Source organism: Ixodes scapularis, unplaced genomic scaffold (genome assembly GCF_016920785.2).
Source record: "Ixodes scapularis isolate PalLabHiFi unplaced genomic scaffold, ASM1692078v2 PGA_scaffold6__148_contigs__length_123643588, whole genome shotgun sequence".
NCBI classification, from domain to species: Eukaryota; Metazoa; Arthropoda; class Arachnida; order Ixodida; family Ixodidae; genus Ixodes; species Ixodes scapularis.
In genome coordinates, this window is record NW_024609881.1 from 16,430,521 (window position 1) to 16,456,770 (window position 26,250).

The 26,250-nt window shown below is 43.4% G+C and overlaps 1 protein-coding gene, 2 long non-coding RNA genes and 2 pseudogenes across 3 annotated transcripts; 2 read left to right on the forward strand and 3 right to left on the reverse strand.

Moving 5' to 3' along the window:
- Positions 1 to 1,224: 1,224 nt before the first annotated feature.
- LOC120843226 lies at positions 1,225 to 6,367 on the forward strand (the record flags this gene model as incomplete). Its single annotated transcript, XM_040214512.1, has 4 exons — positions 1,225 to 1,347; positions 1,529 to 1,539; positions 1,710 to 1,828; positions 6,297 to 6,367. Coding segments are annotated over 4 exons (324 nt in total), but the record flags the coding sequence as incomplete, so codon positions are not given.
- Positions 6,368 to 13,340: 6,973 nt separating this feature from the next.
- LOC115311873 lies at positions 13,341 to 14,803 on the reverse strand (annotated as a pseudogene).
- A 344-nt stretch (positions 14,804 to 15,147) lies between these two features.
- On the reverse strand, positions 15,148 to 16,782 carry LOC115311878. Its single transcript, XR_005716122.3, has 3 exons — positions 16,719 to 16,782; positions 15,410 to 15,469; positions 15,148 to 15,228 (listed from the first exon to the last, which is right to left on the reverse strand). It is a non-coding gene; the product is annotated as an uncharacterized LOC115311878 (long non-coding RNA).
- A 106-nt stretch (positions 16,783 to 16,888) lies between these two features.
- On the reverse strand, positions 16,889 to 17,693 carry LOC120843239. The gene is made up of 3 exons (XR_005716121.1): positions 17,619 to 17,693; positions 17,057 to 17,137; positions 16,889 to 16,964 (listed from the first exon to the last, which is right to left on the reverse strand). It is a non-coding gene; the product is annotated as an uncharacterized LOC120843239 (long non-coding RNA).
- Positions 17,694 to 20,412: 2,719 nt separating this feature from the next.
- On the forward strand, positions 20,413 to 26,016 carry LOC115326639 (annotated as a pseudogene).
- Positions 26,017 to 26,250: the final 234 nt, after the last annotated feature.

The following is a 26,250-nucleotide window of genomic DNA, read 5'->3' on the forward strand; positions in this document are numbered from 1 at the left end:
AAATGGTTCTAGCCGGCAGCACAGAGACGAATGCGAACAAACTGAAGAGAGTCTTCATCGCAGGTTCACGCAAAACCCCTCTGCATTGAACTTGACTTCGAATGCTGAACGGAGAAATTTAGTATTTTTTGTGGCCAGACAACGTGAGCAATGTAGACGCATATCGCTGCAGGCTTTTACGGGGGTATAATATAAATACTGGAGGCGCGATAGATCATAATGTTGTGACAACTTCTAACTTTTGCGAGTCGCGTCCCCCATCTTTTAAAAGCAGACAATTTCCCTCATTAATCGTACGCAGCGAGCAGGCTTTTCGGAATCAAGTAATTGCGAAATCAGCCCAACTCCTTCGGCGTGGTCCAGAGGTATTTTCGGCGAAAAGCAGCCAAGATGAATAGCCAACGCACTCACTGGCGTGGTTGGCTCAATCTTCCAAGCTAATAGAACACAACCAAACTCAAGAAAAGCAGCTATCAAACCTTCCCATTCACTTGAATGCAACATGGGTGTTCCCTCCAGTGAAATACTTCGCCTGTCGTCCTCGGTCCACTGTTCTACATTCCTATAAAGAAACCACTTATCAGTTACCAAGTAGTCGTAATATTGAATGTCATTCCAGACAGACAAGAAATCAAAACGTTTTTCCGTCCCCATCCAAGAAATCGAAAGCACGCGACCGTGCGTTGTGGAGTAAACGGGCTTTGGAACACGTGATCAAAGGAAACAATCTACTCAGGCTTCACCGCAATAATTAATACTCAAGCAAACTCAAGAAATATTCGGACCCTCATCAAACTACATCGTTCGCCACCACGCCGACTTCACTTGTCCGCGTGACATGGTACCGTTGGAGTACTGACTACTTTCTGCTCCCGGGATATTCCCATTTCAACTTAAATAGAGAAAACAGACAAGGTGGGTTGTATTGCTATGTTGGCAAAGAACGAAGTAAGGTGTGAGCTCTTAGAATCATTCTGTAAAATCACTGACTTCTATGAAGTTGTAACTGTGCGTTTCGGAAATACGTTGCTCTCTGTTGTATATAGGCCCCCTAGTTCGCCTGTCATGCCGTTTCTAAATTTTGTGGAGACCTTGTTTAATTTTGTGAATGATAAAAATTACAAGTCAATTTTGGGTGGTGATTTCAATATCGATATAAGTGCTGACTGTAGCTCGAGAAATTCTTTTTCAAACCTCATAGAGTCATGTGGATTATCAAATGTTATAAAGCACCCCACAAGAATGACTAACACGTCATCCTCTTTGCTTGATCTGTTCATAACCAACTACGAAGACTCGATGGTGACATCGGGGGTTCTTTCAACTGATATAAGTGATCATCTTCCCATTTATTTTTGCTTGCAAAATAAACATTCCAATAAAAACCGTAGCGACTGCGTTCCTGTGGCTAGAGTTCAGCCGATCTCCTCTGACCAGTTGCGCCGTTTTTGAGAAGACATTGAACGTACATCTTGGCAACAAATTTTTTCTACAAATTCAGTTAATTCCGCATATAATTTATTTCTAGATATATTTAGTGCAATATATACTAAACATTTCCCTTTTGTCAACCTCAAAGCCACTAAAAAGTCGCGTAGACCTTGGATCACGCCTATCCTATTATCGATGACACGAAAAAAGAATTTTTTATATAATAATTTTTTAAAAACTAGAGAAAATAGTCGACTTGTAATCTTTAAATCTTATAGAAATAAATTAACGAGTCAGCTAAGGACTGCTAAGCGTGACTATTACAACATACTTTTTGATCCATTAGAAACATTGAAACCTGATATTATGTGGAAGAGAATTCCATCTTTAATAAGCCGTAAGCCACCCCAAAACGTACCTCGTGAGGTAACAGGAAGTGGCGCTCAAATAACAGACGTCACCATGGCAAACGCGTTTAATGATTTCTTTGTAAATGTTGGTAAGTCAACGTGTGTGTCATCCTCCTGTACAAAAGAAGCCCTAGAGTTCATGAAATCGTCGCAGACGAATACAATGTTTTTGTTCCCCACTGATGAGACAGAAGTCTGCTCAACCATCATGAATCTTAAAAATAGTAAAAGTATTGACGCCGATAACATGCCGATAAAATCTATGAAATATGTTATTGATAGAATTGCACCATATCTGACATATATATATATAACCTTGCTCTTGAAACCGGGGTTTTCCCACTTAAAATGCAGGTAACAAAAGTTAGTGTCCTACATAAAGGCGGTGATATGTAGTATGCAACTATAGGCCCATTTCAATTCTTCCTGTCTTTTCTAAACCACTCGAGAAACTTCTACATCAACGACTCCTAACGCATCTTAATAAACGTGCTTTAATTTCTTAATCACAATTCGGATATTAAAATCATCGATCTACTGAAATAGCATTGCTGAATCAAAAAGAACTCATTTTATAAGCATTCGACGCAAAAAAGATAACATTGGGCGTTTTTCTCGATTACTCAAAAGCATTTGATTCAATTAATCATGATATTTTACTTTCAAAATTACCATTTTATGGAATAAGAGGCATAGCGCATGATATTTTGAAACCTACTTATTAAATAGAAATCAGTACGTGGCTTTTCCAAATTTTCATTCAGATAGGCTACGGAGTTCCCCAGGGCAGCATCTTAGGCCCATTGTTATTCATTTTGTACATCAACGACATCGCAAACGTGGCTCAAAACACTGATGTAAAACTGGCAATTTACGCGGACGATACCAGCACTTTTTCTTCCCGTGACCATATCCGCACTTCCATTTCCGCAATGCAAGAGGTGTTAGAACAAATTACTGCCTGGACACTAAACAAAAATTAAAGTTAAATTGTAGCAAGACCAAGGCTATTTTGTTTAAACCTAGAAATAAAAGTATAAACGATCCACTTTGTCTTAAAATCAGTGATGAACAAATTGAATTTGTAAACTGTATTAAAATACTGGGTTGTTGTTTCCACAAGACATGAGTTGGAATGCTCACATCGATTATGTCCAAGCAAAGCTATCCCAGAGCGTTGGCTTAATAACAAAGTATAAAACAATACTTTCTACTCATATTAAATTAACTATTTATAAATCGTTCGTTTGTTCCCATTTAAATTACTGCAACCTTATTTGGGGCACCACAACCAAAACAAGTTTCACCTTTTACAAAAAAGGGATGTACGTGCAATATCTTCTGTTCCCTCTCTCCATCCTACTGCATCATTATTTAAGGCCCTAAAAGTAAAAACAATTCAGCAAATATATACGTTTAAACTTTTAACAATGCATCGTAGGGCTGTTCAGCAAAACAACGTTCATTACATTCACTTAGCTAACCTAAAACATCGCCTCATCCTGCGCGACCTTAGGCAAAATCAGCCCTGGGTAATCCGTCCATCCCGCACAAACTACCTTGATCAGACGCTTCATTTTAATTTGTCCACCATACTAAACACTCTGTACAAAAATAGTATAAATTTAGAGGCACTTTCACATAAAGGGTTAGGAAATTTGGTTTTTTCTCTATGACTTTTTGAATACTGGCGTTGTTTTTATCCTGTTTGCTTTCTTTGGTTATTTGCTGACCGCTCTTGTGGTTTATTGCCGGGTATCGTGTTTTTTTTTCTCTTCTTTTTTTTTCTAAAGTGCTTATTACATAAAACATTTGTACAAGATGTGTCTACATTTATGTAATATTTAGTTGTTTTTTTGTGTGTTCTTTCTTTCTATTTACCTTTTTGCTGTTCTGAACTGCACGGGGGCTGGGACCTTCGTCAAGCTGCTACCCAGCAGCTTTTTCTCCCAAGTCCCCTGTTGTCATGTAACGAGATGTGGCAACAAATAAAACTTGATTTGATTTGATTTGATTTGATTTGAAACGTCTGTGCGTCGTCGCGACCGCGACGCTGTCGGCCATGCTGATTTGATCGTAAGAAGTGCGTAAGACAGCTTCGGAGCTGTCGTAGGATTTCGTCGGAACCTGCGCGAAACTTACAAAAATTTCGTTTCGTAAATACAAATGTGTTCTTAAGTTTTGTCTTACGCACATTTTTGGCGTAAGATCGTTTCGTGAATCTGGCCTCTGCACTTCCGAAAGTCGCACGAAAGGTAAGACAGGCGCAGACGACGTTGCAAAGGGGCAGACGACGCTCAGATAGGAGGTCGCGATCAGCCAATCAGGGCTCGGCGTTCTGACGTCACCGCTACCCCCTGCGCAAGAAGCAGACGAACTTGCCCTCCGCATAGATGAGGCTATGGTTGAAGTTAAAATGCGACTCGCGGCGCAAATAGTGGGTTATTTTAACAAACTGCACTTTGTGATACAACTGACAGATTAAGTGGCGCACAACATTTTTTTGCCTGAGCATGTTTATCTTACAAAATCCATTTTTATGCGCGTTTTTTATCGCACTTTAATTTTATGTGCATCTTCCAGCTGCAAGGCCAGTCCTTATATTACATGCAAGGACCAGCCTTGCAGCCGTCGAACGGACAGGAAAGTACCATATCACATAGTGAAAGTAATACAATGCGTGTTGAGACTGAAAAGACCCTTAAAGGAGCTGGGCAACAATTTTTGTACTGTGCACAAATACCCCTTAAAACGGATCCCTAACGTTAATGACCTATGAAACACGCATTCGTTTTTCACCCCACGCAATAGAAGTCCCAGAAAAAAATTTAAGAAAAACGAGCAGCGTTCACCCCCTCAACTCGCAGCCAGAACAAGCGGCCACGTGATCTGGAGCAGATTATATGCCGCCAGTGTTGATCATAGCCACGCGCTGGGGTTGGCAAAGCGCAGGACACGCGCTCAGTTCCAGACATTGTTATGGCTCGGCTGTTGTCGTCGTTGCAGCGATTGAACACGGGTCACAACCCGAATGCTTCTCGAGCTAGCAATTGTCACGAGCCCAAGTCGAGTGCCCACGCAATGCTCGGGTCCAATCTATGAACCGCATTCAAATATCGTCACTTGGGTGTACTGCGATCCCCGAGTTACGTCATCAAATTTTGCAAAGGAGAGATTGAATGAAAATGATCGCTTTTGTCCTTGAAATTACACCGTAACAAAGAAGTTTCTTGGCCAATGGCGTTGCGTGTGAGTATCCTTCAGTCCCAGGTGTGCCAGTAAGCTCGTGTAGAGAGAAAAACATTCCAATTGAATATCGTTGCACAGCTCCTTTAAGCGCAAAGACAAACGCGGATGTCAGGAAGAGGTTTCTTTATACTTGATGGAGAAAAAAAAATCTTTTAACGAGGTTGAAAGATTCTTGGGCGAATGGGTAGATGGAGCCAGCATTTAAGTTACTGTCCCGGCCAGTGTGTTTGAGAGCGGATTTGAGGTGTTGATGAGAAGAATAGCGTGTGATTATATCTTTGAAATAGTTTGATGCACGAACTCTCTCGCTCCGAACGAATCATTCATCTGCACATTTTAGAATATTTGCTCTTTGGAGACGACGTAAGATGTTGAAAATGTGTGCCATATTCCCATTATGTGATGTACAGTGAGGAAAGCTGTCTCATTCAAAGTACATTATAGGCATGAGAGGCACTCAAGCAACTACAAAAACGTGGAAAGTACAGATGTGCCGCCCAACAAAATAGACTACTGTTTATAATGCATGTACGTTCCTAAGTGCATTTTTGCGCATGCATACTATAAACGTAGATCAATCAGCAATTATAAGCCCTGCTATCTTTAACAAATACGTTCAAGCGCAGACCCAAATGTATCGTGTTTTAGAAGGTTTCGAAGTGCCACCTCAGGCTTCTTCAATGACTTTTTCTTGAAAGCTTTGGGGCGCTCATAATTTGTAAATAACACTTTTTTTGATTTAAGTAAAGCTTGACATTGTAATTTTACTAATCATTTTTTTTTCAGACAAGAGTATTAGTCCAAGTTTGCAGGATAACCAGAAAACAGCACCAGGTACTTTAAAGAACAAACTTCATGAGATCTTTATTAGATGTCCTCACGATCATTATTCGCTTTCTGATATTTATTCTCGCATTATTCCCATGAAACCAAACGATGGCATGACGCGTGCACCACACACGAAACAATGCACTAGTGATGGAGAAAGTCTGAGTATGTTGCGAGAAGATTTCTTTGTGAACCAAGTGTCGGGAAAAAAACTCTGAGAACCTGCTGCTAGAGGGTCTCTCCGTAGCTTAGTTCACAGAGCAGTCTTCCGCGAGTGTAATTCTGAGGTTTTTTTCCGTGAATCAGATCACGGAAACATTATCTGGTAACATGTTTCCAAAATATTTCTTCGTAAAAGCGGGTCAATTTCTTTTACAGCGTGTAATGCCTATCGCTACATAAGTCACGCCAATATAGGCGTGGCGTTTGTAACGCCAATATTGGCGTAACATGTAACGCCACTTTTTACCGTTAGAAAATGGGCATTTTTCTACGCCAACATAGCCGATACCGGACTCAGAATGTAGGCGTTATCTTAGGGTTCGTGAAAGGCGTATTTGCAGAGAACAATAAAAATTCAGAAACTTAGTTTTTATATCCCCGCCTGAATCAATGACGTAAATGGTGAAATTGCTTTTTTGGATAACTTCAGAGTCCAGACCGGTAGTGCCGTTTAATTTCTCTCTTTCCCTTTCATCGATCACGGCAATCACGAGCACTCGCGAGCCTACCAACCGGCCAATCGCTCTCTCATTTCGCTCTGCGCTTGCTACGTGTTCGTTTTCAGCCCGGAGAGAACGTTCGTGTCCCTTTTCAGTAGGAGTTTCCTTTTAAAAGCAACAGCTTTTTTTGACAGCACCCCCGGATAAAATTCGTCTCTGTAACACAAAACAATTGAGCATGCGCGGGAAAGTAGTAAGCCAATAAACCGAGAAGAAAAAACAAAAGTTTAAATGTTCCCGGGAGAAATCGAAGCCAGGACCCTAAGATTGCAAGTCCCGGCAGCTGTTTGATATTTTAGTCTTTTTTTCCAGGGAAAACACCGACCACCGGATAGCCAAAAATGAAAAAAATAACGCTCTTTGCGTTACGTTTGTCAGAGTAATAAGCGCTAAAGAAAATCAGCCATTTTGCGCAAAGTCCTTATTTCGAACTCTTTTTTTCTTTCATGTCCGACCCATTCAAAGACACAGCGAATGAGCCGAAGCACGGACCCAACCTCGCCAGGCCGCCATTTCCTTATGCACGAAAAATTACGTCTGCTATGCTCACCGAATGATAATAGACAATTCCAGACGCGCCCCTGACAGAATATCGTCTTGAAAAGTCAGCGCGGCAAGTAGCCAACGCTTGACGAGCCATAGCGTTGGCGGTGATGACGGTCGACGACAATGACGGCGAACAGGCCAACTGCGACGGCGCGAATCGGGAACCGAATGCATTGCTGAACGACTGCAACAAATGTACTAATTTCCTTTCAAAGTAACCCTACGTATTGTTATTTCGCTAAGGACGAAAGTGAGATGTCCGATTTTACGCGCACTTAGAAGCAGACACCTTTGATAAGCTTTGTGATAACGTCGTATCCTCCCTCCCAAGACTCGGGAGAGGGCGTCACGAGCACAACGGTTCGTCAGCAAATTGCGGAGGCCCTAAAAAAGGGCAGTTTTTGTAGGTAACAGAACTTAACTGACGAGACAAGCGCTTGACGAGAGGTGGGCGCAAAAGTCATCTTTGTGCAAGCAAGCGCCGGGGCGACGGGCTCGGCTCACGGATCACTCGCAGTTAACGGAGTCGTCAAATTTGTCCTCATCTGCACTGCAGGGAAAATTCCTGTTTGCATTGAGGCTGTTCAGTGTGTGGACCGCGTTGACAAACGAATCAAATCTATCAGTTTTTCCGCGCGCCTTCTTTTTCCTCCAGAACATGAATTTCGCGAGGTAACCAAAGAAATGGTGCTTTTCACGCCGTCCAGTTGGGAGAGAACGCTTCGCATGCCGCTAAGTGCCCTCCACCGCGTTGGTGTGTGCTTTCAGTTTTCGGGTCAACGAAGTGCAAACAGTGGTTACCAGTGAGGTTCCTAAAGCGAGTATCACCTGCTAGCTCCCAATATGCAGTCCAACAACCAGTAATTATTGTTCTAGGACGGACCCATTCCGCTATAAGCCCCATTAATGAAATACAGCGCGACTAGGACAAGGACAGAGAGAGGAGAAAACACAACACCAACGCTGACTACGCCTCGTCTTACCTTAGGTTTTTAGCATGGGAAAACATTGGGTGTGTGTATGCTTATACAGCCTAGAATTTACTCTGCCTCAAGACGCGACTTGTCTCTCAGCTGTAGATGAGAAATTTAGCCACTGTAGTACAACCACTAGCCTGGGGTCTTTAACGTGCACCACGCAGTAGTGGTGCACAGCCGCATACCGGTACGATGCTCATCCAGATCAAACGGGCAGGGCCACGTGGGAATTGAACCCAGGATCCCTGGGTTCTTCAGCGCGAGCTTTCGCTCTACGTGCTCCGAGATAGTGTGCGCCAGCCCACTCGGCCACTCATCCCCCCCACCTTAGCATGGACTAACTGTGAAGGCTGTGCCAGCGCAAGCGCATAGCCTTGGCTGCCTTGACTGGCCCGGTTAAAAATAACCATTGGGTCGAATTAGGATATCCAATTGGAAACAATTAGAATCAATGAAATCTAATTGGTTCTAGGTAACCCAATTGGTCATCCTAATTGGTTGCAATGTTTCCAATTGGTTACCCTAATTAGGACCAATGAAATTCAATTGGCACTGGGTCACCTAATTAGTCACTCTAATTGTGTTTCATGCTTCCAATTGGTTACCCCAATTGGGGCCAACAAAATTCAGTTGGCACTGGGTTACCTAATTGGTCACTCTTACATGTTTCCAATTGGTTACCCGATTGGGATCATTAAAGGGACCATGAAATGATTTTAAAATCGAGTTTCATCCACCGCACGTCGTAAAAGGTGTGAAAAGAAACACAAAAACACAAAAATAGGGAGCCAAAAAAAATTATTTGCTATAGAACGTTTAAAAGAAAACTGGACTCTTTTGCGCCTTCCTTCCTTCGCCTGTTCACTACGATGCATCCGCGGAAATGGAGCACGTCAGCCAAATCCAGGTCGCCTATTGGGTAAGAGCCTACCTCACCAGCACCGCGATCGTAAACAATAAATAGCCGGCGAATGTTTCCTAAAAGTTTTGTTAAATAATATTCAGATCCACATTTTGTAGCATAATTAGAGATGTGTGGCGAAAATTGCCAAATTTGATAATGCTGAGAGCCAGGCGCCATCTATCGTGTGGTAAACGAAGCAACTACTGCGCGTGCGCAGTAGGGCAGGGCCGACAGTTACTTGGGTGGCGGCCAGCGACGAACGTTTATTTTCTTTGTTTTCCTTCCTCTCAAAACTCTGACTGACTGAACGTTTATTTTTCTATGTGTTCTTCCCGCGCGTGCCGACTTCAAGCAGCGAGAAAACAGTACTTAAAACAGACCACGACGAACAAGAACGGTGGATCCACCGACTCCGACGAAGCGTATAGGCCTAGCAGGCATTCCGACTCGGCGCTGCGTTGCTTCGTCGCAAGACCGTCTGCCTACGATCGGCTGGCGTGCTAAATGGAATATGCCCGCGTGACCCTTGGGGACCCTTCCCGTATTATAGTTTGATCACTGACCTCAATTCTAGATTAAGAGGTGAGGTCAATCTCTTCCCCTTGTTTTCCGAGGCAGTGTTGACGAACACTCGTCGAAAAGGGACTCTCGTCGATTCTATCTCCTTGTTTTGTGTGATAGAGAGCTGAAATAAACGCCGTATGGATTACCTTCGTAACACGGTATGTACACTTTGTTATTGGTATGCCATTTTTATTCTGACAGACTGCACGTCACTGTCGAGCTATAACAGTTCGTGGGAGGTATACGTACAACCCCGGTCCAACCTTTTTTTGCCGATTGTCGCGTCAGTATCGAGTTGCAATCGTAAAAGAACGGTCCCGAAGCGCTTACAAACAGCGCGAATACAAGACTTCCATCAAGCGCGCGCGTCCGCTCCGAGTGTAAACAGGTATTTACGTGGCTCTTGCTGACACTCGTAGTTCAAACGTATCTTTTTTAACGTCGGCTCGCTCCTGCATCTCCGAGGCCGCGAAAAACGCCATCTACGTCGCTTTGCAAACGACTGACACGGGCCGGCCCTTCTGCCAACAATGACGGGGTGGTTGACTTCTGGAGTCTTCACCGGAAGACTCGCTGCACTTCCCAACAGGCATACCGGCGTATGGGACTAGTCCCATGCTGTCGCTGTAGCGCAACATATCTCATTGAATTTCGCTCAGTTGGCTTCAATGTTTCCAATTGTTGCTGGGTCACCCAATTGATCACTGTGATTGGGTTCAAGATGTTGTGTGTGCGACTGATGGCTGCGTACTTCATGAACATAGTGAATATAGCAGTTGTCTCAAACTCATTTGAGTGTGGGGGACGGACAGCCACACCGGAAACCTCGAGGGAAACCGTAAGGGGGGTGGGAAGAGTGGTCAAGAGATTTTAAAAAGAGACCTAGTGCTCTATGCTTTTTGTAAACTCACAATTTTTCCAGTAACATATTAAGATTTTATTTATTTTATATGACTACTTTGGACCTTGACCTGATGTGATAACAAGAATTAAAATGACACTGCCCGCCAGTGTGCTGGCATTTTTAATAGAACAAGAGAGCAAGTGCACTGTCGTTTTCATTGCTCAATTCACTCGTGAATTAACCAAGCTCAGTTATTTGAGTTTTTGCTTTCCTGACCATTTTTAACGCAGCACTGAACAAATACTTCTCTCTTAATGGTAATAATTTTTTTTTGAAGGCGTGAATTCTGAGCTCATAGCTTTATCTTTGGCAGTATAGCTCTTACTGATTGTGAGTTTGAGCACTAGAGTTATGCATCCAACAAATAGCTCGCGCTTGCAGCCTAGTAGCAGAATTGTTGTACATTACAAAAAGCTTGGAAGCAAAAAAAAAGAAAAAAAAAAGAAAGCGAAACAACCAGCAAATGTACACAGACAAGTATAAACTATGTGAATATCTTAAAACAGCAGAGCTACTTTTAAGCAAAAATTAATTGACGAGATGAGATTACTAGGGCTCACGCTATTTTTAGCACTCGAGGCATAGGAACCGGGACTCGTAGCCGGTTGCCTGCGGGCAGCGTCGCAGCAAGTCGCGGGCTGTGTGTTTGAGACCCCTGGAATATAGTGTGCAATCATCTATACAGAAGATCTTGCCATTTTCTCTTTAGTATTGGTTTATTCCAAAGTAAATGAATTCAAAAATCACATTATTATGTTTAGACTGTTGCCAGATTCCGCAAGAATATTTTTGGCTTGTCGGGATGTTTGTCACTTTACAGCAGGGCAAGCCCTCACATTCTTAAAAAAAAAAAACTCGCATCGCGGTTTTTCACATTCATTTTTATACAGACAAGGTACACAAAGTCACAAGCTAGATATTCATTTCTTTCCACCCATAAACTCATATTAGATCTTATTCACTAATGGATGCAAATAAATATCCATGGCAAACATATGTACATTGGCACGTTTAAGCAACATATCCTCAAGCATTTTATGATTGTTATCACAGCGCATAACACAATAATCGGAAGTTTCTTATACACTGTCTGTGTTTCATTCACAAGAAAACAAATCAAGGCAGTCTACATTTGTAGAAAAGCTGATTTAAAAAAAATACAGGCCATGAGCAGTTCTTTCTAGTAAGCCACGCAGAGAAGTAGAAGATGGACAGTTGATTCGTATGAAAATCTTGCCGACGATTAGCACAAAAAGCAGTATAAAAAGTTTTATAAACTAAACAGCCCAGAAATTTATTTTTTCACTTATGCATGCTTGGTTAATAATACATGGCACGTGTTAGGCCAAAGCCTTAGTTGAGTGGTAGTGATCCCCTGGCCAAATTACTCATCTAAACCAAGGTCACCATAATTAAAATAAAAATTTAGGTGCGCCCTTTGTAATCAAAGGTGGAAGAGGCTCCTGCTTTATTGATAACAAAAAGCATTTCTGGAGGAAAGGTTAACAGTAAAAGAAAAATTAGTGATATGCATATTTAATATAGAATGAAACAGTTCCAGGATGTATAAACCTGTATGCTTTGATATTTTGTTTATAAACAATGGAAGGATCGAGGCACACGGGGAGGGGGGCTCCGATGCGAGAGCGCCGTCCTAAGGATCTCCAGGTGGCAAGTTTGAACCCTGGCCGAGGTGCCCGCAATCTGAGAAAGACTTATTGCAGAGAAAGCTGAGCTTTCGGTTGCTCATCAAAAGATCCCCAGGTGGTCCAAACTAATCCTCAGTGCATTGGTTTGGCCCGCGAAACCCCCAAATTTGACTTTGATTTTTGGAAAAGTAAAGCTGTACCACCAAATTCACAAACCTCACTCCAATTGAGGCACCCCTCCACTTCCTCAAAAAAGCCGCGAGGGTTGGCGCTGGCCAATCGCGATGACGGATAAGCAGCCTAGGCCGCCTGTCCGTCGTCGCGATTGGCCAGCGCCTGTCCTCGCGCCTTCCTTGAGGAAATTGAGGGGCGCCTCAGTCGGAGTGAAGTTTGTAAATTCGGCGGTTAGTTTGTGATATACAAGCCTTTTGGACACTTGACTGAGATGGCGAAGGCAATGAGGCAGGGTGAGCGAGGCAGATCTGTAGAAATGACTTTCAGCGAGTACTTGAGTCACTTGAGCTGAAACTGAAATTACTGGAAAGTATTGAGCAAGCACCCACTCAAAATTTCGAGATAATCATGAAGAGTAGCAAAAACTGGAGACGAGGTCGAAATTTCTGCAAAGTGTGGCCCGTAAAGCTATCGCTTTAAAAGTTGATGTCAGAAATTGCCTTAGTGCCACTTTAAAAAAAAAAAAGACAACTTTCTGAAGATGGAAGAAAGAAACAATAACTGTCCATCCATTTGTGCAGATAATTCTTCTGTTTGAACATAGGAAATTTATCACTTGAAGCAAGAAACTTTTTAACAAAACCGAAAATCAAACAGTGCTGACAAACAGCTTAGAATGTAAGAGCACTGGGCACTGGAGCAAGGTAGGTATCATCAGTGGCCATGAAAACTGCAGGGCTGAGAATTTCCAAACATTTTACGAGCCGAAAGTGCTGCCAACACCTCTGAACTTTAAACAAAGTCGACTTTGACTTGGAATAAAAAGGTACACATTCCAACAGCCTCAGAACCAAAAAGCTTGAATTCTTGTCTAAAACAATCTTCTCAATTACCCCAATAATACAATTAGTGAACTTTACGACTGAGCTGTCACTTTTCTTCTTGCCAACATAAGCAACAATTGTGAATACAGTTCCTCCCTTCACCATCCGCTAGTACTCAAAAGCTTGAGGCGACAAAGCTTGAAGACCAAGCAGGATCCCCCAGGGTCCTTGAACGGACACCCTTTTCCCAGCAAACGCACTCCTTTGCAAGGACCAACAGATTTTTGTGTCGAGTGTGAGTCAAGAGAAGAGCAGTAACTGGACACAGCAGCACTTCTCACAAGTACCTTCAACTCAGAAACTACGGTCTCGATCGCCAGCATCCTGCAAATGTGATGGGGAATCCCCTTGGCAGCCTTAATGCTTAATTTCATTTCGCCATTACCTTCTTCAAAAGAGAAGGCAGAATGTGCCCACAAGGGACCCCAGAGACGAACGCTCTTTACTATATGTTGCATCTGATGGACGTTATAAGTCATACTCTCTTCTCCATAGAGGTGCTGAGTCTTAACAACAAACTCCAGCATCAGGAGATCGGAAAGGTTGATGTCTGCAAAAGAGATACGGTCCTGTAGCATCAGGTGCAGAGCCTCCACTAAGAGAGCCCAGTGAGCAACATACCTCATTGGCATAACTCCAGAGATAACAGGACCACTGTAAAACAGGACACAATTCTCAAGTTCATTGGCTTTCCAAAATTTTTTCTCTCTGAACGATCTCGGCATCCTCCTCACGTCTCTTGGAGGCTTTATAGCCAAAAGCCTACTATCTAAAACATCAGTCTCTCGCCCAAGATAAAACTCTCTGTCACAGCACTCAAGCCAATGCTCCAGGAACTCCCTCGCTACACCCAGTAAGACACAATGCATGTAGTCTGGGACAAAGCCCCAGACTATGCTGAAGTGCTCCAGGTTAATAAGAGGAGAAACAGTTTTCACTCCGCGCACTACAGTCCCAGTTTCAAGAGCCTCTTGCATGTCGTTGTACATTTGTTCGTCAGTATGTTCAACAGAATCGACTGCTTAGACAGGGTATTTCAGAGCCCTTCCTACCCGCGTGCCAGGGTGCAAACACCAGTTACAGCCGTAATAACCATTAAATTGCATAATCCCTTGCATCGGGGCTCTAGCCACAGATTCAACTGCTGAGCATATGCAGAAAGCTCTGAAGGTTTCAGTTTTCCCTTTGAAGCTCAGGGGTAATCCTTCCATCGAAAGCTTCTGCATAATGTCCACAAAGGCCTTCTGGAAAATGTCCATTCGGGGCTTGGATTTCCCAAACCAGAGGGCCGCTAGCACAAGTTTAACAACACGATCCTTGGGAGAAAGTTCATTCACTGACAGCTGGATGGGCCAAATTGAAGTTGATGAGGATTTAAAAACTGGGGCACCATCCGTGTTTAAGGTGAGACTAATCCTATGCCCAGCCTCTGCAGTCTCGTCAACAAATGCACGATACTTGCTCCCATCTGTGATGTCACACATTGAGTGGACATCCTGCAGAGGTTCTGTTAAGTCTAAGAAGTCTGAATCTATCAGGATGCTCTGTAACTGTGACATAATCTCAAAGGTAATAAAAAAGGTGGCTCAGAGACATTCGACATTTTGCATTCTTGACTACAATGCAGGCACTGGAAAGAACTGCAGCAGCCATCCAGTTTTCCAATGTAGTAAAAACAGTGAGGGCAATAAAAGTGAAAGGTTGCACTATTATCACCAAACATCTTACCAAGAAAATAACGTGATTCTGGAAGAATAGGTCGAGAAAAAAAAAACTATTCACCATCTTGACTAGATTTGTCAGAGCGGTAAATGAATGGTTGTTACAAGCAACATACTTTAGCAGCATTACTAAAATGTCACTTTTAGACACAAGGCGTTCAGATACAATCTCTTCGAAAAGCTTGACAAATGATCTTGCAGGCTGAGTTGCAATCGAATCGGTGGCCGCTGAACTTCCATCTGAGATGTCTTCTTCTGACGAAGTCTGGAATTAATCAATGGCAATTTTAAGAACATGGTGGTAAAAATATAGATGCTGATACCAGTTAGAAAGTCCCCCATGTAGTATTGAGCATGTCCTTTAAAATTATATAATTACTGCTCTACAGCTCTGTTCTCCTTCCACGTGCACTGAGTACCACGAGCGCTTGATGAAGGTTGCCTACCGAGGATGAGAGAGATCTTGCGTCATCTGAGAGGTCATCTCCAGCGAAGGAGTCATGTTCCTGAAAGTTTTGGAGACAAGTTGACTGACCAGAAATGTTCATCGATAGGCCAGCATATTTTCCCGAATTCCGTTAGTTGTTGGATAGCACTCTCTCATAACCCAGCTTAGCTTTAAGCCTCTAAAATTTCCCCTCCGTAATTGTAAGCTCTGTAACCTTGGCTTCTCATCCCAAACTGCAAAACCTATGTTTGGGCGGAGTCCGGGCTTTGGTTGGTGTTTAATTTATCTGTGCAGTGCAAGAACACAGCGTGCTTTCTCAGCTAGCAAACTGCATATCACTACTATATGCATTGAAAAATTAAATTCTGAAACTTAAGTAGGAGAAGCATGTAAAGAGCACACCACATTCGGAGTTCCTTAAGGAATAGAGATCAAACGAAGGACAGCACTAAAAAATCACTTGTTGCTTACCTAATTATTACCTTCACATTCTTTTTAGCTAAATCATCCATGCAACATGTAAATTCTTTAATGGTCTTTATATACCTATTTCTACTAAGGTCCATAGCAAAGGTTAGTGACGTAATATTTGTGCAAACCAAGATTTAGGGCCAATCACCTGGGTGTTTAAAACGTTTTAGGAGAGCAATAAAACTTCAAGTGTTCTGGATAGGTTAAGATAAGCTCACCAAATTGATAAGCATTTCAATATTTTTGTAATGCTTTCCCTCACAAACTGTAATAAATCGCGTTAGGTTGTTGGAGGTTCATACAATAGAAAAGAACCAGACAAATATATGCGTATCATTCCTTTCCAAGATATCAAAGATTTTCGTCAGGAAATGACTGTGCTAAATGAGTTCATATAGAGAACTTCGATAGCAGACAGGGAGTCACACTTAGCCCGTGCTCTAGGACAGAAGTGCGCAAACTGGGGGTTGCATGGTCTCACATAGCTTCCGTCCAAAAATATAGATGCACACATCTAGCACAGATGAATGTAGGCAGAGGGTTCTGCGACGAAGTTCAAAATGCTTGAGCACAGAAAAAACAAAAAAGTACGCTCTATTAAAATTGCGAGTTGGGCAAGTTGGTTCTGATACATGATGGGAAATACGCTAAAAAAACGAGGACAGAAAAGAAAAACATGCAGGACAGGGACAGAGCCCTGTCCTGTGTGCCTCTCGTCTTTGTCCTCATTTTTTTGGCGTATTTCACATCATGCAGAGAATACAATCAAGGTAGGATTTTTCATTCAGTTTTAAGATGAGTGCATGCCCGTTGCAAAAATAAGGGAATATATTTACCATGGGAGACGTGCAAGGTCGTTCTCTTGAATCACGAGAGCAGCCAGCCCTGCTACCAAGGTCGTCCGAAGACATACCAGGTTCCTGTATTAACTTTCAAAAAGGATAAGTATAACAACAAGTCCTTCGTTTGTAAAATGACTATTTTCATACTACGAAAATATTGCTTACTGCCCAAGGGGAAGGAACTCCTCCGACTTCCCAAGGCAGGTCTTCTCTGGCCAGATCTTCTGCAACATTTTGCTCCTGCAGAAATAAGTATAAATATGAATCGGTAACAGCCCAAGTAGAGTTTTGTTCTTTAGGGTGATATATTCAAAATAATGAGATATAGTCACCAAAGAGGAAGCATCGGCTGACTTTCCATCTTTGTGAGACAAGTCGGCATCTGCGGCCAAACATGCAGCTGCTGCATCACCCTGGAACGGTTAGCATCCGATTTTCATGGTGGAGTGTAGATGGCTTAGTACGATCAAGGCTCACACTAAGTACAAAAGCTTGAAGATAAAGGAACTTCTAAACTTGATGAACAATGTAAGATATTTTAGGGTCATCAGATAAAATATATCTACTGAAAATGACGGGTTTTGCAGCCCCTCTTGACTGAAGTCATCTAGGGATTTAGGGTCACGCGAACCAGAAATTTAATTATCGTGAATTGTTCAACACTTTCAACAATATATTTTTTTTTTAGAAGTGCGCGGGTCCCCGGTACGTTTTTACAGGCTGTGCAAACTTGGGCCGATTTTTCGCCGCTATCGTGAACCCTAGGCCGGACACAATAATATTTAAAGAATATAGAGCATAAAAATTGATCCAAACCCAGCCTGAATATCTGCATTTAACCGGCCGAACCAGCGAACAGTCAATCGTAGCTTGATTTGACAGCTGGAGACTTACGTGGTTCCCATGTGCAGCGTCTTCTCTCTGGGCGTATCTCGTCGATTTCGGGATCGGAGTTTGAGACCCCGGATGCAAATACTGTTTAAAAGGGCCTCGTTTTCTGGATCGTTTTGGACGCTGTGGATACGCAGCAGATGGGGAAAGCTGTGTTGTCGAACCCTCCATAGACAAAACCAGTTCACTAGGACAAGCTCATCTTCATAAAGTTTCAGAGGAAAACAGCGCGCGTTAACGGAAAAGAGTGTCACATTCAGTCACGCAGCTGCGGGCATGGCACGAGAGCCGCTTACACAAAGTGCCAAAACTACACTGTAGCCAAAACAAAGCACCCGCCCACTGACCGTGTTCCCAAAATCTAACAAGATCTCACTCTGCTAAAGCTCGCCACCCTTGGCGGTCAGAAAAAGTAGAAAAAGAAAAAAAATTTAAAAAAAACCTAGCTGCACTGAGCGTGGTTCTAGCTAAGTTGTCACGTGTCGAAGTAACCAACTCTAACTTAGAGTTACTCCACTAGCTAAAATGCAGCTTTTGGTGATGTCTGCTGCCCTTGCACTTCTGGTCGTCAGGCCTAGTTAGCGGTGTTCCGTTGTCTTTTTTCTCTTTTTTAAAACGTTCTGGGGTAACACCGGCTAGAACCTTCGGCCTTCTCTGGCTACTGGTTCACTGATGCGCGCCTCTCTTGAGAGCAAATTAAACAAACCACATGCGTGGATGTTATTATTTAGTTACCAGAACCAATGCGAAATTAGCCAGAGACAGAGAAAAAGACATCTGTGTTTCCGACATCAACGTCGGAAGCGCAGCAGAGCTCGAGGTCGCTGCTTTGAAACGTTCTTCCACAGAACGAGCGCTAGAAATGCATGCCTTAAAGCCAGGAGCTCGCGCTTTGGCTGCAGTCTCAGGTGAACTATGCAGCAAATTGTGTGAAACCACGTGGTCTGGCAGGAGCTAGCGTACTACTAGCATTTCGTCAACGCCGTTGGAGCCTTCTAAGTAGTTTTCCTTGTCCACGATCGTTGAACTGCCTTTGAGACCCGCACACGCGTCTGCTCGTGCGCGTACGAGTGTCATGCGTATACCTGTCTTGTCCTGACGAGCGAACAGAACCACGACTGCACGAGCGGGATCGAGGCACGCAGTCGGTCCTGCTGATTTTGAGGCACTCTAAACGCGGCTTCAAAATGCCTTAATATGCAAGGAGGCTCGCAGTTATGCTACATCGGCCGGACCACATCTGGTTAGAAAAATATAACTTGATGAAAGCTAACCCGCCCGATGTGGGGGTTCATTACACACTGATTCGCGATGGCGCCAATGTTGATTTTCTAGTCTAAATAAATAAGTAAATAAAGTGGCCGCACTGTAACATGCATTGGTCTAAATAAAGCTTTGGGATCAAGCGTACGGTGAGAAAGATATAGACGCTTTCAGGCAGCTGTGCAAGGGCGCCGCCATAACCGACCTTCAGTTTTTGTTCCCCCTGATTAGTTCGTTCCACTTCATCATTACCACAGCAGAACAGGTTATTGCAATTTTAAATGTTATGTGTCCTTCTCCCCACCATGGGCCCCTGTGGAGACTCGTCAACACTCGCTTTAGTGGATCGGCATCTCAGTAAGACAAAGGAAGGTCGGCTATGGCGGCTCAATCTGGCGCGCGCCTGAAAGCGTCTATAACCTGTCAAAATCCCACGCTGTCGGATCCGACGATTTTCTGACGCGTACATCTGACAGCGCCTGTCTCGTCGTGCAAATTTGTTCTGCCATTTTGAGAATGCCTTTAACAAATTAGAAATGAGCTGCAGATAAAAGAAAATCTGGGCACCCGAGCATATATATACTAATTTCCACGACGGCGCGCGATGCGTTTTCGTTAATTCTCGCATTCTTATTGAGTTTCAAGTTTAATACAGGATAGAGAAAACAATTAAGAATTTGCGGACTACGTAGAAGAGCAAACACGACAGGACACGCGTGTTTGTTCTTCGTAGTCCGCGTTTTCTGAGCTGTTTTCCCTATTATGTATAACGTCACCCAACTGGCCCAGTTCACCTTATTTCGAATTTAATGCATTTAGTCTTTCTCCTGTGCAATACATTCTTAGAAAGACCGGTTCGAAAACGTTGTTGGGGACTTAGAAATCCCACTAACTCGCATTCTGAGCAGGGGGTGCTAGCTTTTATTACAGCGGGGCCCGATGTCACACTCTCCCCGCACCCGTACCGCCCGTACCATATGGGACAGCAGAGTTGAAGAGATCGTCGGCACCACCTTTCAACCTTTGAGACAATAAACGTGTCTGGACGGCGAGAGCCGACAAACGTCAGCTTCCGCAGAGGGCGATATGAATGGCAAGCTGCCCACGCTGCCGACGCAGTCTGAAGCCGCGGCAGTGTACCGTAGAGCCCACAGCGGTATCGATAAAGCCAGCAGCGTAGAGAGCCCGGATAAAAGAGAGGGACCAACTCAAACCATGAGTCTTAAGCAGATTTGCCACAAGTGCGCATGCGTCGCCCTTTCACGTAGCGAAAAAAAAAAGCGGACAAAGTTTTTTGGTGTTTTTTTTTTTATTTTAGCTTTTTGCAATTTGGGCCTTCTAGGCTCTCTAGAGAAGCGCGTTTACTGCTGCCGGCATCTTTCGGTTCTGCCAACCGGACGAGAGCGTCTGCAGGCAACGTTATCCTGCAGGTGAACACTGCATGTAGAAAAACAATTTGCTTTTAATTTTTTTTAACAAAAGAACAGATAAGGTTAATAAACGTTAATAACCTTTCTGTTTTAAAGGACGGACGAAATCTTTGTTCCTTTTCACTCTCTATATGGGACCGTGTTAATTGCAATCCAAAGCCAAGCCGAGCCTTAGGACTTTCCTGCTGCTTCTTTGTTACTTTGGATCCCCGTGCTTTGGATAACTTCGAGTCTTTGGTTCTTCGGTCTTCGTACGGTAATTGGTGCGCGATGACAACCTACGCCTATGTACGTTACGTCGACGATAAAACAAAAGCGATTGTGCCGACATCTTTCATCAAGGACTTCCATCCAAGTGGTCCGAAAGACTATGATGACAAAACGAAGTACTACGTGAAATGGACGGGGGGATGGTGGCAACAGCGACTTCTATAAAGCCCGTATTCTTCTGTTGGGTGGTAAGTTCCAGTGTTTAAAAGCTGCCCGCGTACCACTATCGCGGGCTTTATCTTCCCGCCCTGCACGCGCAGCGCGTGCTGCGCGGTGGGTGCATGCAAGCAGATGCCTGCGGGTTCTGACCCAAACGTCCTGCTTGAAATCGTGTAATATTGTATTGCTTCACGTGCAAATTACAGCATCGATACTCTAAACGACATACTTCCTGTAATTGCGAAGATTAATCGCCTGAATTACAAACCATATCGCTTCCCAATTTCGGAATATTGTGCCCGCGAACATAGGATCGGTTATTAGCACTAGTGGTTCTCAACCACGGGTGTGTCGCGGACACTGATCTTTATTGTATTTGGCTGGGTTGCTGATTGTCTTGGCAATTGCATGCCGGAGGTTAGCACAAACCCAAAATGCCTTCGTGGGCACGAAGGCCGTTGAAGCTCAAAGAAGCAATGACAACCGCCGGCTGCTGGTCATGGTCTCTGAGTCTCGAGCACCCCGAGCGCGGGTGCCCGGCCCTGTTTATTTCACGCGCGGCATCGGCTTCTTTTTCAGTGCCGGCATTATGGGCTATATACAAATACTACACAGACCCACCTTTGAGAACCACTGAGTAGCTTGACTTTGTGAAACCTAAATGTTGGTAGAGAGACAAAGCCAAAAGGTTTTGGCAGTTGGCTTTCTAAATAAGTAATTATCATGTCAAAATTAATATAAACGGTTGTTGAGAGAAACAAATAAATTCAGCATTTGAAAAAAAAAACGAATACTTGTGGAATCTTAAGAACCCTCCCTACCTGTAAGGTTTTGACAGCTCTTTCTTTAGTTATTATAATCAGTCAAAGCTTTTACAAGTGCTCTCCTTTATTTTATGCTGATATATTTCATCATTCTTAGCCTCTGAAGAGAATCTGAAAACCAAGCTGAAGGAGGGACGGCTGCGTGTCCGGAAAGTTATAGATAGCTCCGATTAGCTCCGATTATTGTGAGGACTCTTCAACCACGGAGAAGGAAAATGCCAAGGCACAGAAGGTAGATATATTGCTATGTTGTTCAATGCAGATCTGTGTGTGTGAAACAAATGAGTAACATATGGTCAATTTCAGAAACACACCAAAGAGAGGCAAACCTCAGCAAGCAAGCCAGACCTCATGAAGATCTTGGAAATGGAAAGGAAAAAAAATGAGTGCAACAAACTCGGAGAAGAGTGAGTTGGAACTTCTCCGAGAGAAGTACGACCGTGCAGAGAAGCGAGTGTTGGTGTTGGAGAACGAAGCTCGCCAACTGAGGCAACTGAACGTCAACCTCCAAGAAATATTAATAAAGAAAGTGGAATCCCTGATGAAAGGTATGGTGTTTCCAACTTTTATATAAGGACAAAGGTCTTATTCATTGTTTGATGCCTTCTGCAGGTGATGAAAGGAACTGCAGGTGCCATTCCTGAAGCCCCACCTGCCCTGGGTGCTGCCGCTAATCATGGTGCTGCTGATGTCGTGGCCGACGACCCATGCCTGGTGAATTCCCCTGCCCCAGTGATGAGCCCTCCCCTGGCAGCTGCCCATGCCTTGGCTCCTCGCCCTGCCTTGAGTGCGGTTCCTGCCCTGGTTACTGCTCCTCCCTTGGATGCAGTTCTACCCAGGGTGGCTGCTGCCCTGCCCTGGCTGCTGGCCCTCCCCTGCCGCTTGCCCTCCCCCAGCTGCCAGCTGTCCATGCCCCGGCTGCTAACCTTCAACCTGCAGCACTGCTTGCTATGCAGAATGCTGGCATGGCAGCAAATGCTGATGACATGGTACGTCAGCTGTCTCTCTTACAAAAAAAAATGCTAAAATGTAAGGACAATTGCAGCATGGATAAAGAAATAGTATCTTTTGGGATCTTCAAGCAAACATCATTGATAGTCTCTAACCTTGTGCTCCTGCAACAGGCAAAATTGTTTTTACATTACAAACTAAACCCGGGCACAGTGGCTCACAACCAACTATGTATTGAGGACCCCTCTTTTGGATTGGCACATTATTACGACAGAAGTAATATCTAAATGCTAGTTTAAAGGGAACTTTTTTATTGACCCAGACAGAAGAAAAAACCCAAAAGTGGGGTGTTTGTACTCTATATAGAAGTCTTATTGCCAGGCTTTACTAATGAGTAGGGGTTTGCAGACCTGACAAACGACGTCATGGATTGAGGACCACTGCTTTAGCTTACCGGCTTATGGAACGTACACAATAGTGGAACTCTCTTTTCCATGTTGCGTCTTTTCTATTTACTACAGCACATGGTATCCCAATGTACTGCAGTGCTGATGGCATTATAGCAGTGCAATGGTGCTTCTCTATCGTCATTGTGCAGGAAACTGGTTAATCAATAAGCTCATAGAATAGCATTATGCTTATTGCTGACATCACATACAGGCACATAAACCTAAGTTGCAAGTGAAGGAAAAGGAGCTTGCACTAGGCCTCAAAGTAGCACGTTTACATTCTGCCAAAGCACTTGGCTCAGGCATTGGTGAAACTTTGGCATGTTGCTGCAAGGCTAACTGAAAGCTTCTTCCCATTTTTCCTAACAGCTTTGTCCTTGCTGGTATGAAGTTGGAAGTGGTAGTGTTTTAGTGCCAGTGATCTAACCTAAAGATGCGAAAACTGGGTGTCGCGACCCTCCGAGGTGTTACAGAGTGATGTCTGAGGGACTGAAAATTTCGGAATAAATGTATATGCCCGTAACTAGCACAGAATATCTGGGTGGGGGTCGCCTTACAGTTTTTGGATTCCTTTAGGGTACCGAGGCCAAAAAGTTTGCATGCCTCTGATGTCACTGACACTATCGCTTTTTAATGGTGTCATTTTATTCCTCTCGTGACTTCAACTATCTTGATTTTCAGGTCGACATCGGAAAAGGAGTCTTGATTGACCGTCCTGCCTGGCTGCAGGCGGTAGCAAAGAGGGACACGGTGTTTGTAAAGGACATGGCCGTGGCTATGTATGGACCTAAGGTCCTCTTGGAAAGCTCGGTGCTAGGTAAGTACAGACGCTTTTAATGCTTATAGTATATTGCACTGCATTACTTAGTGGTTAAAAAATCCTTATAAATATGTAACATAAAATCTCATTAGATGCTTTTCTAATTTTTTTAAGGACGTCATTGCTCAAAGTTCCCCGGCCGTGAGAAGAAGCAGCCCCTCTGTCCCCTCAAGTTCGGTGTCCTGAAAGGTTAGTAGTTATTGTTTCTATTTTGCATTGAGTTTGAACGGCTTGTTTTTTGTTGTTGTTTTTTTCAAATCTAAGCAGGTGCAGAAAAGTAGTGCAATGCATCGCAGCCTGGCGTGACACTTACATGTAATCTTCGCAAAACATCTTTTCCGCTTAGCCTTATACCCAGCCACATTGTCCCGATATCTGCTATATGTGCCGAAAGAAAAAAGGAATCGATTTCAAAGCAGGACAAGTAAAAAAACATGTTGGGGCATAACAAGAATGTGTGATGGCTGCAATTTAAACAATAACACGTTCCACTGGCAGTTGAGAGAAAATCAATGTTCTCTTGCATACCTGAAGTTCAAGAATTCAAGATGGTGGTACCCGTGTAGAAAATGTGTAGACTACTCTGCTGATGCAGCGAAAACATGGTGTGCTTTTTTGCTTAGGAATTTTCTCAGTTACTTTTTCTTTATTGCTTTCTCTTGCTGTTAAATTTTGCTGAAATCGGGCGACATATATTTATAGCAATGACATTGAAACAGGGGGGAGGGGCAAGGAAAATATCATATCCTTCTAGACATTTCTCATAAACAATGAAGGCGGGAGTGATCTGTCCCCGCTTCGCATTTTTGCCCGATATCTCCTATAGACTTCAGACGTGAACCTGTGTCCTTGGTGGCGATTCATTAAATCTGTATGGCTCACTTAACTGTAGCATGACGACTTTTGTCAATAAATGGTCTTTCATATTTGTTAGCCATCCAGAAAGGTGACATATATGTACGAGACGTGTGCCAAAGCATTTTCGGTATGCAGCCCCTAAGGCACCTGAATGCCAGCCGCGGCAATCCCTTGCCACCCAATTTGTGTGCTGGTTTGGCATATATGCTTTTTTTCGAGAGCTCTCCGAGACTCTGCCATTTCCCTTCAATCCTCCGGGGGTTGCGACCTCTACATTTTGCACCTCTGCTTAACGATATAGGTCAGAAATTTTCTTTGTGCAGTATGGCTGCAACCCGGTGATCTTTAACATGCTGTAATAATACACGACCACACACCAGTATGTAGCTCATGCAGATTGAATCAAGGGCATTAGTGGTGATCGAATCCCCTATTCCCAGGTTCTGCGGTGCGAGTTTTTACTCCACGTTCTCCGAGCTGGGGTGTGCACTGCTAACCACTCGGCTACTGATCTCCATTGAATGTTCAGCTTCCTTCTTTTTCAGCTTCCCTTTTTTTCAATTCAAATTGCTGCCTGCAGTGCAAAACATGTTTGCTAGAATATGTCTGATAGTATTTACTGTACTTCATCAATGTAGTCAACCTTCAATTATGTTAGTCACCAGTCTATGTGAGTTTTGATGATAGGGCTTGTAGACAGATTTGAGTAAAAGAGCTTATTTTTCAGATCTTTACGTGGCCAGGCTTGTTTCCGGCGGCCTGCCCGTGATCTTTGCCAAGCCCTTGGCCAAGGATGTTACCAAGCTCGTCAATGAAAAAATTGGCGAGCTGAGGAGGGCGGAAACGCGAAGGTACATTCTAGTTGCATTATCCTTCACTCAGCTATGCCCATCTTTCTATTAGCTTTTCTCTGTGGTGGCTTACGCGGACTTTAAGCATTTTCCAGGTGCACCGGCTTTAAAGAGATGCCTTTGAATTGACTGTTTTTCTCCTTGTAGCAAAGAGTATATCTCAATTTGCTCAAATGAAACTTGGTAGCCTTAAAAGCATCCCATATGCAAGCTACCAATCTGGGCAAAAGCTTTGTCGCGTAATGTTTTACTAAACTGTGCCAGTCGCCCAGGGATGTTTTCCTTATAACGCAAGGCCTGAAGGTTTTCGCCACTCAGCTAATTTCTTTGCAGTTTTTAATGCAATGCCTGCAGGTTTTTACCACCGCAACTAATCTCTTTAGAGCAAAACGTTTTTTCTAGTATTTTTCTAAGCTTTATTTTATCGTTTATGTAGTCCCGTAAGTCATTTAACATATATTTATCTATTTGTTTTAGGGAAGCCGCAGCTGCTGCAATCCTGGACGAAGATCAGCCTGAATGCTAGGAATGATTTTTGATTAGTTAAATAAAAACTGTATTGATTATCTACCTTTTGATCCAGTTGCAACTTTTTCTAGTTTGTGATATGTAAAGACTCCAGTGAATGTCCCAAATGGTATCTATGAATAAGATTTGAACAGTTCGGACCAATGCTCTTTTTTTCAGTTTGAAGACCGTAGAATTCCGAAAACACAAATACATTTTGCCAATTGGCCATGCCTAATTGGTTGCATCCAAT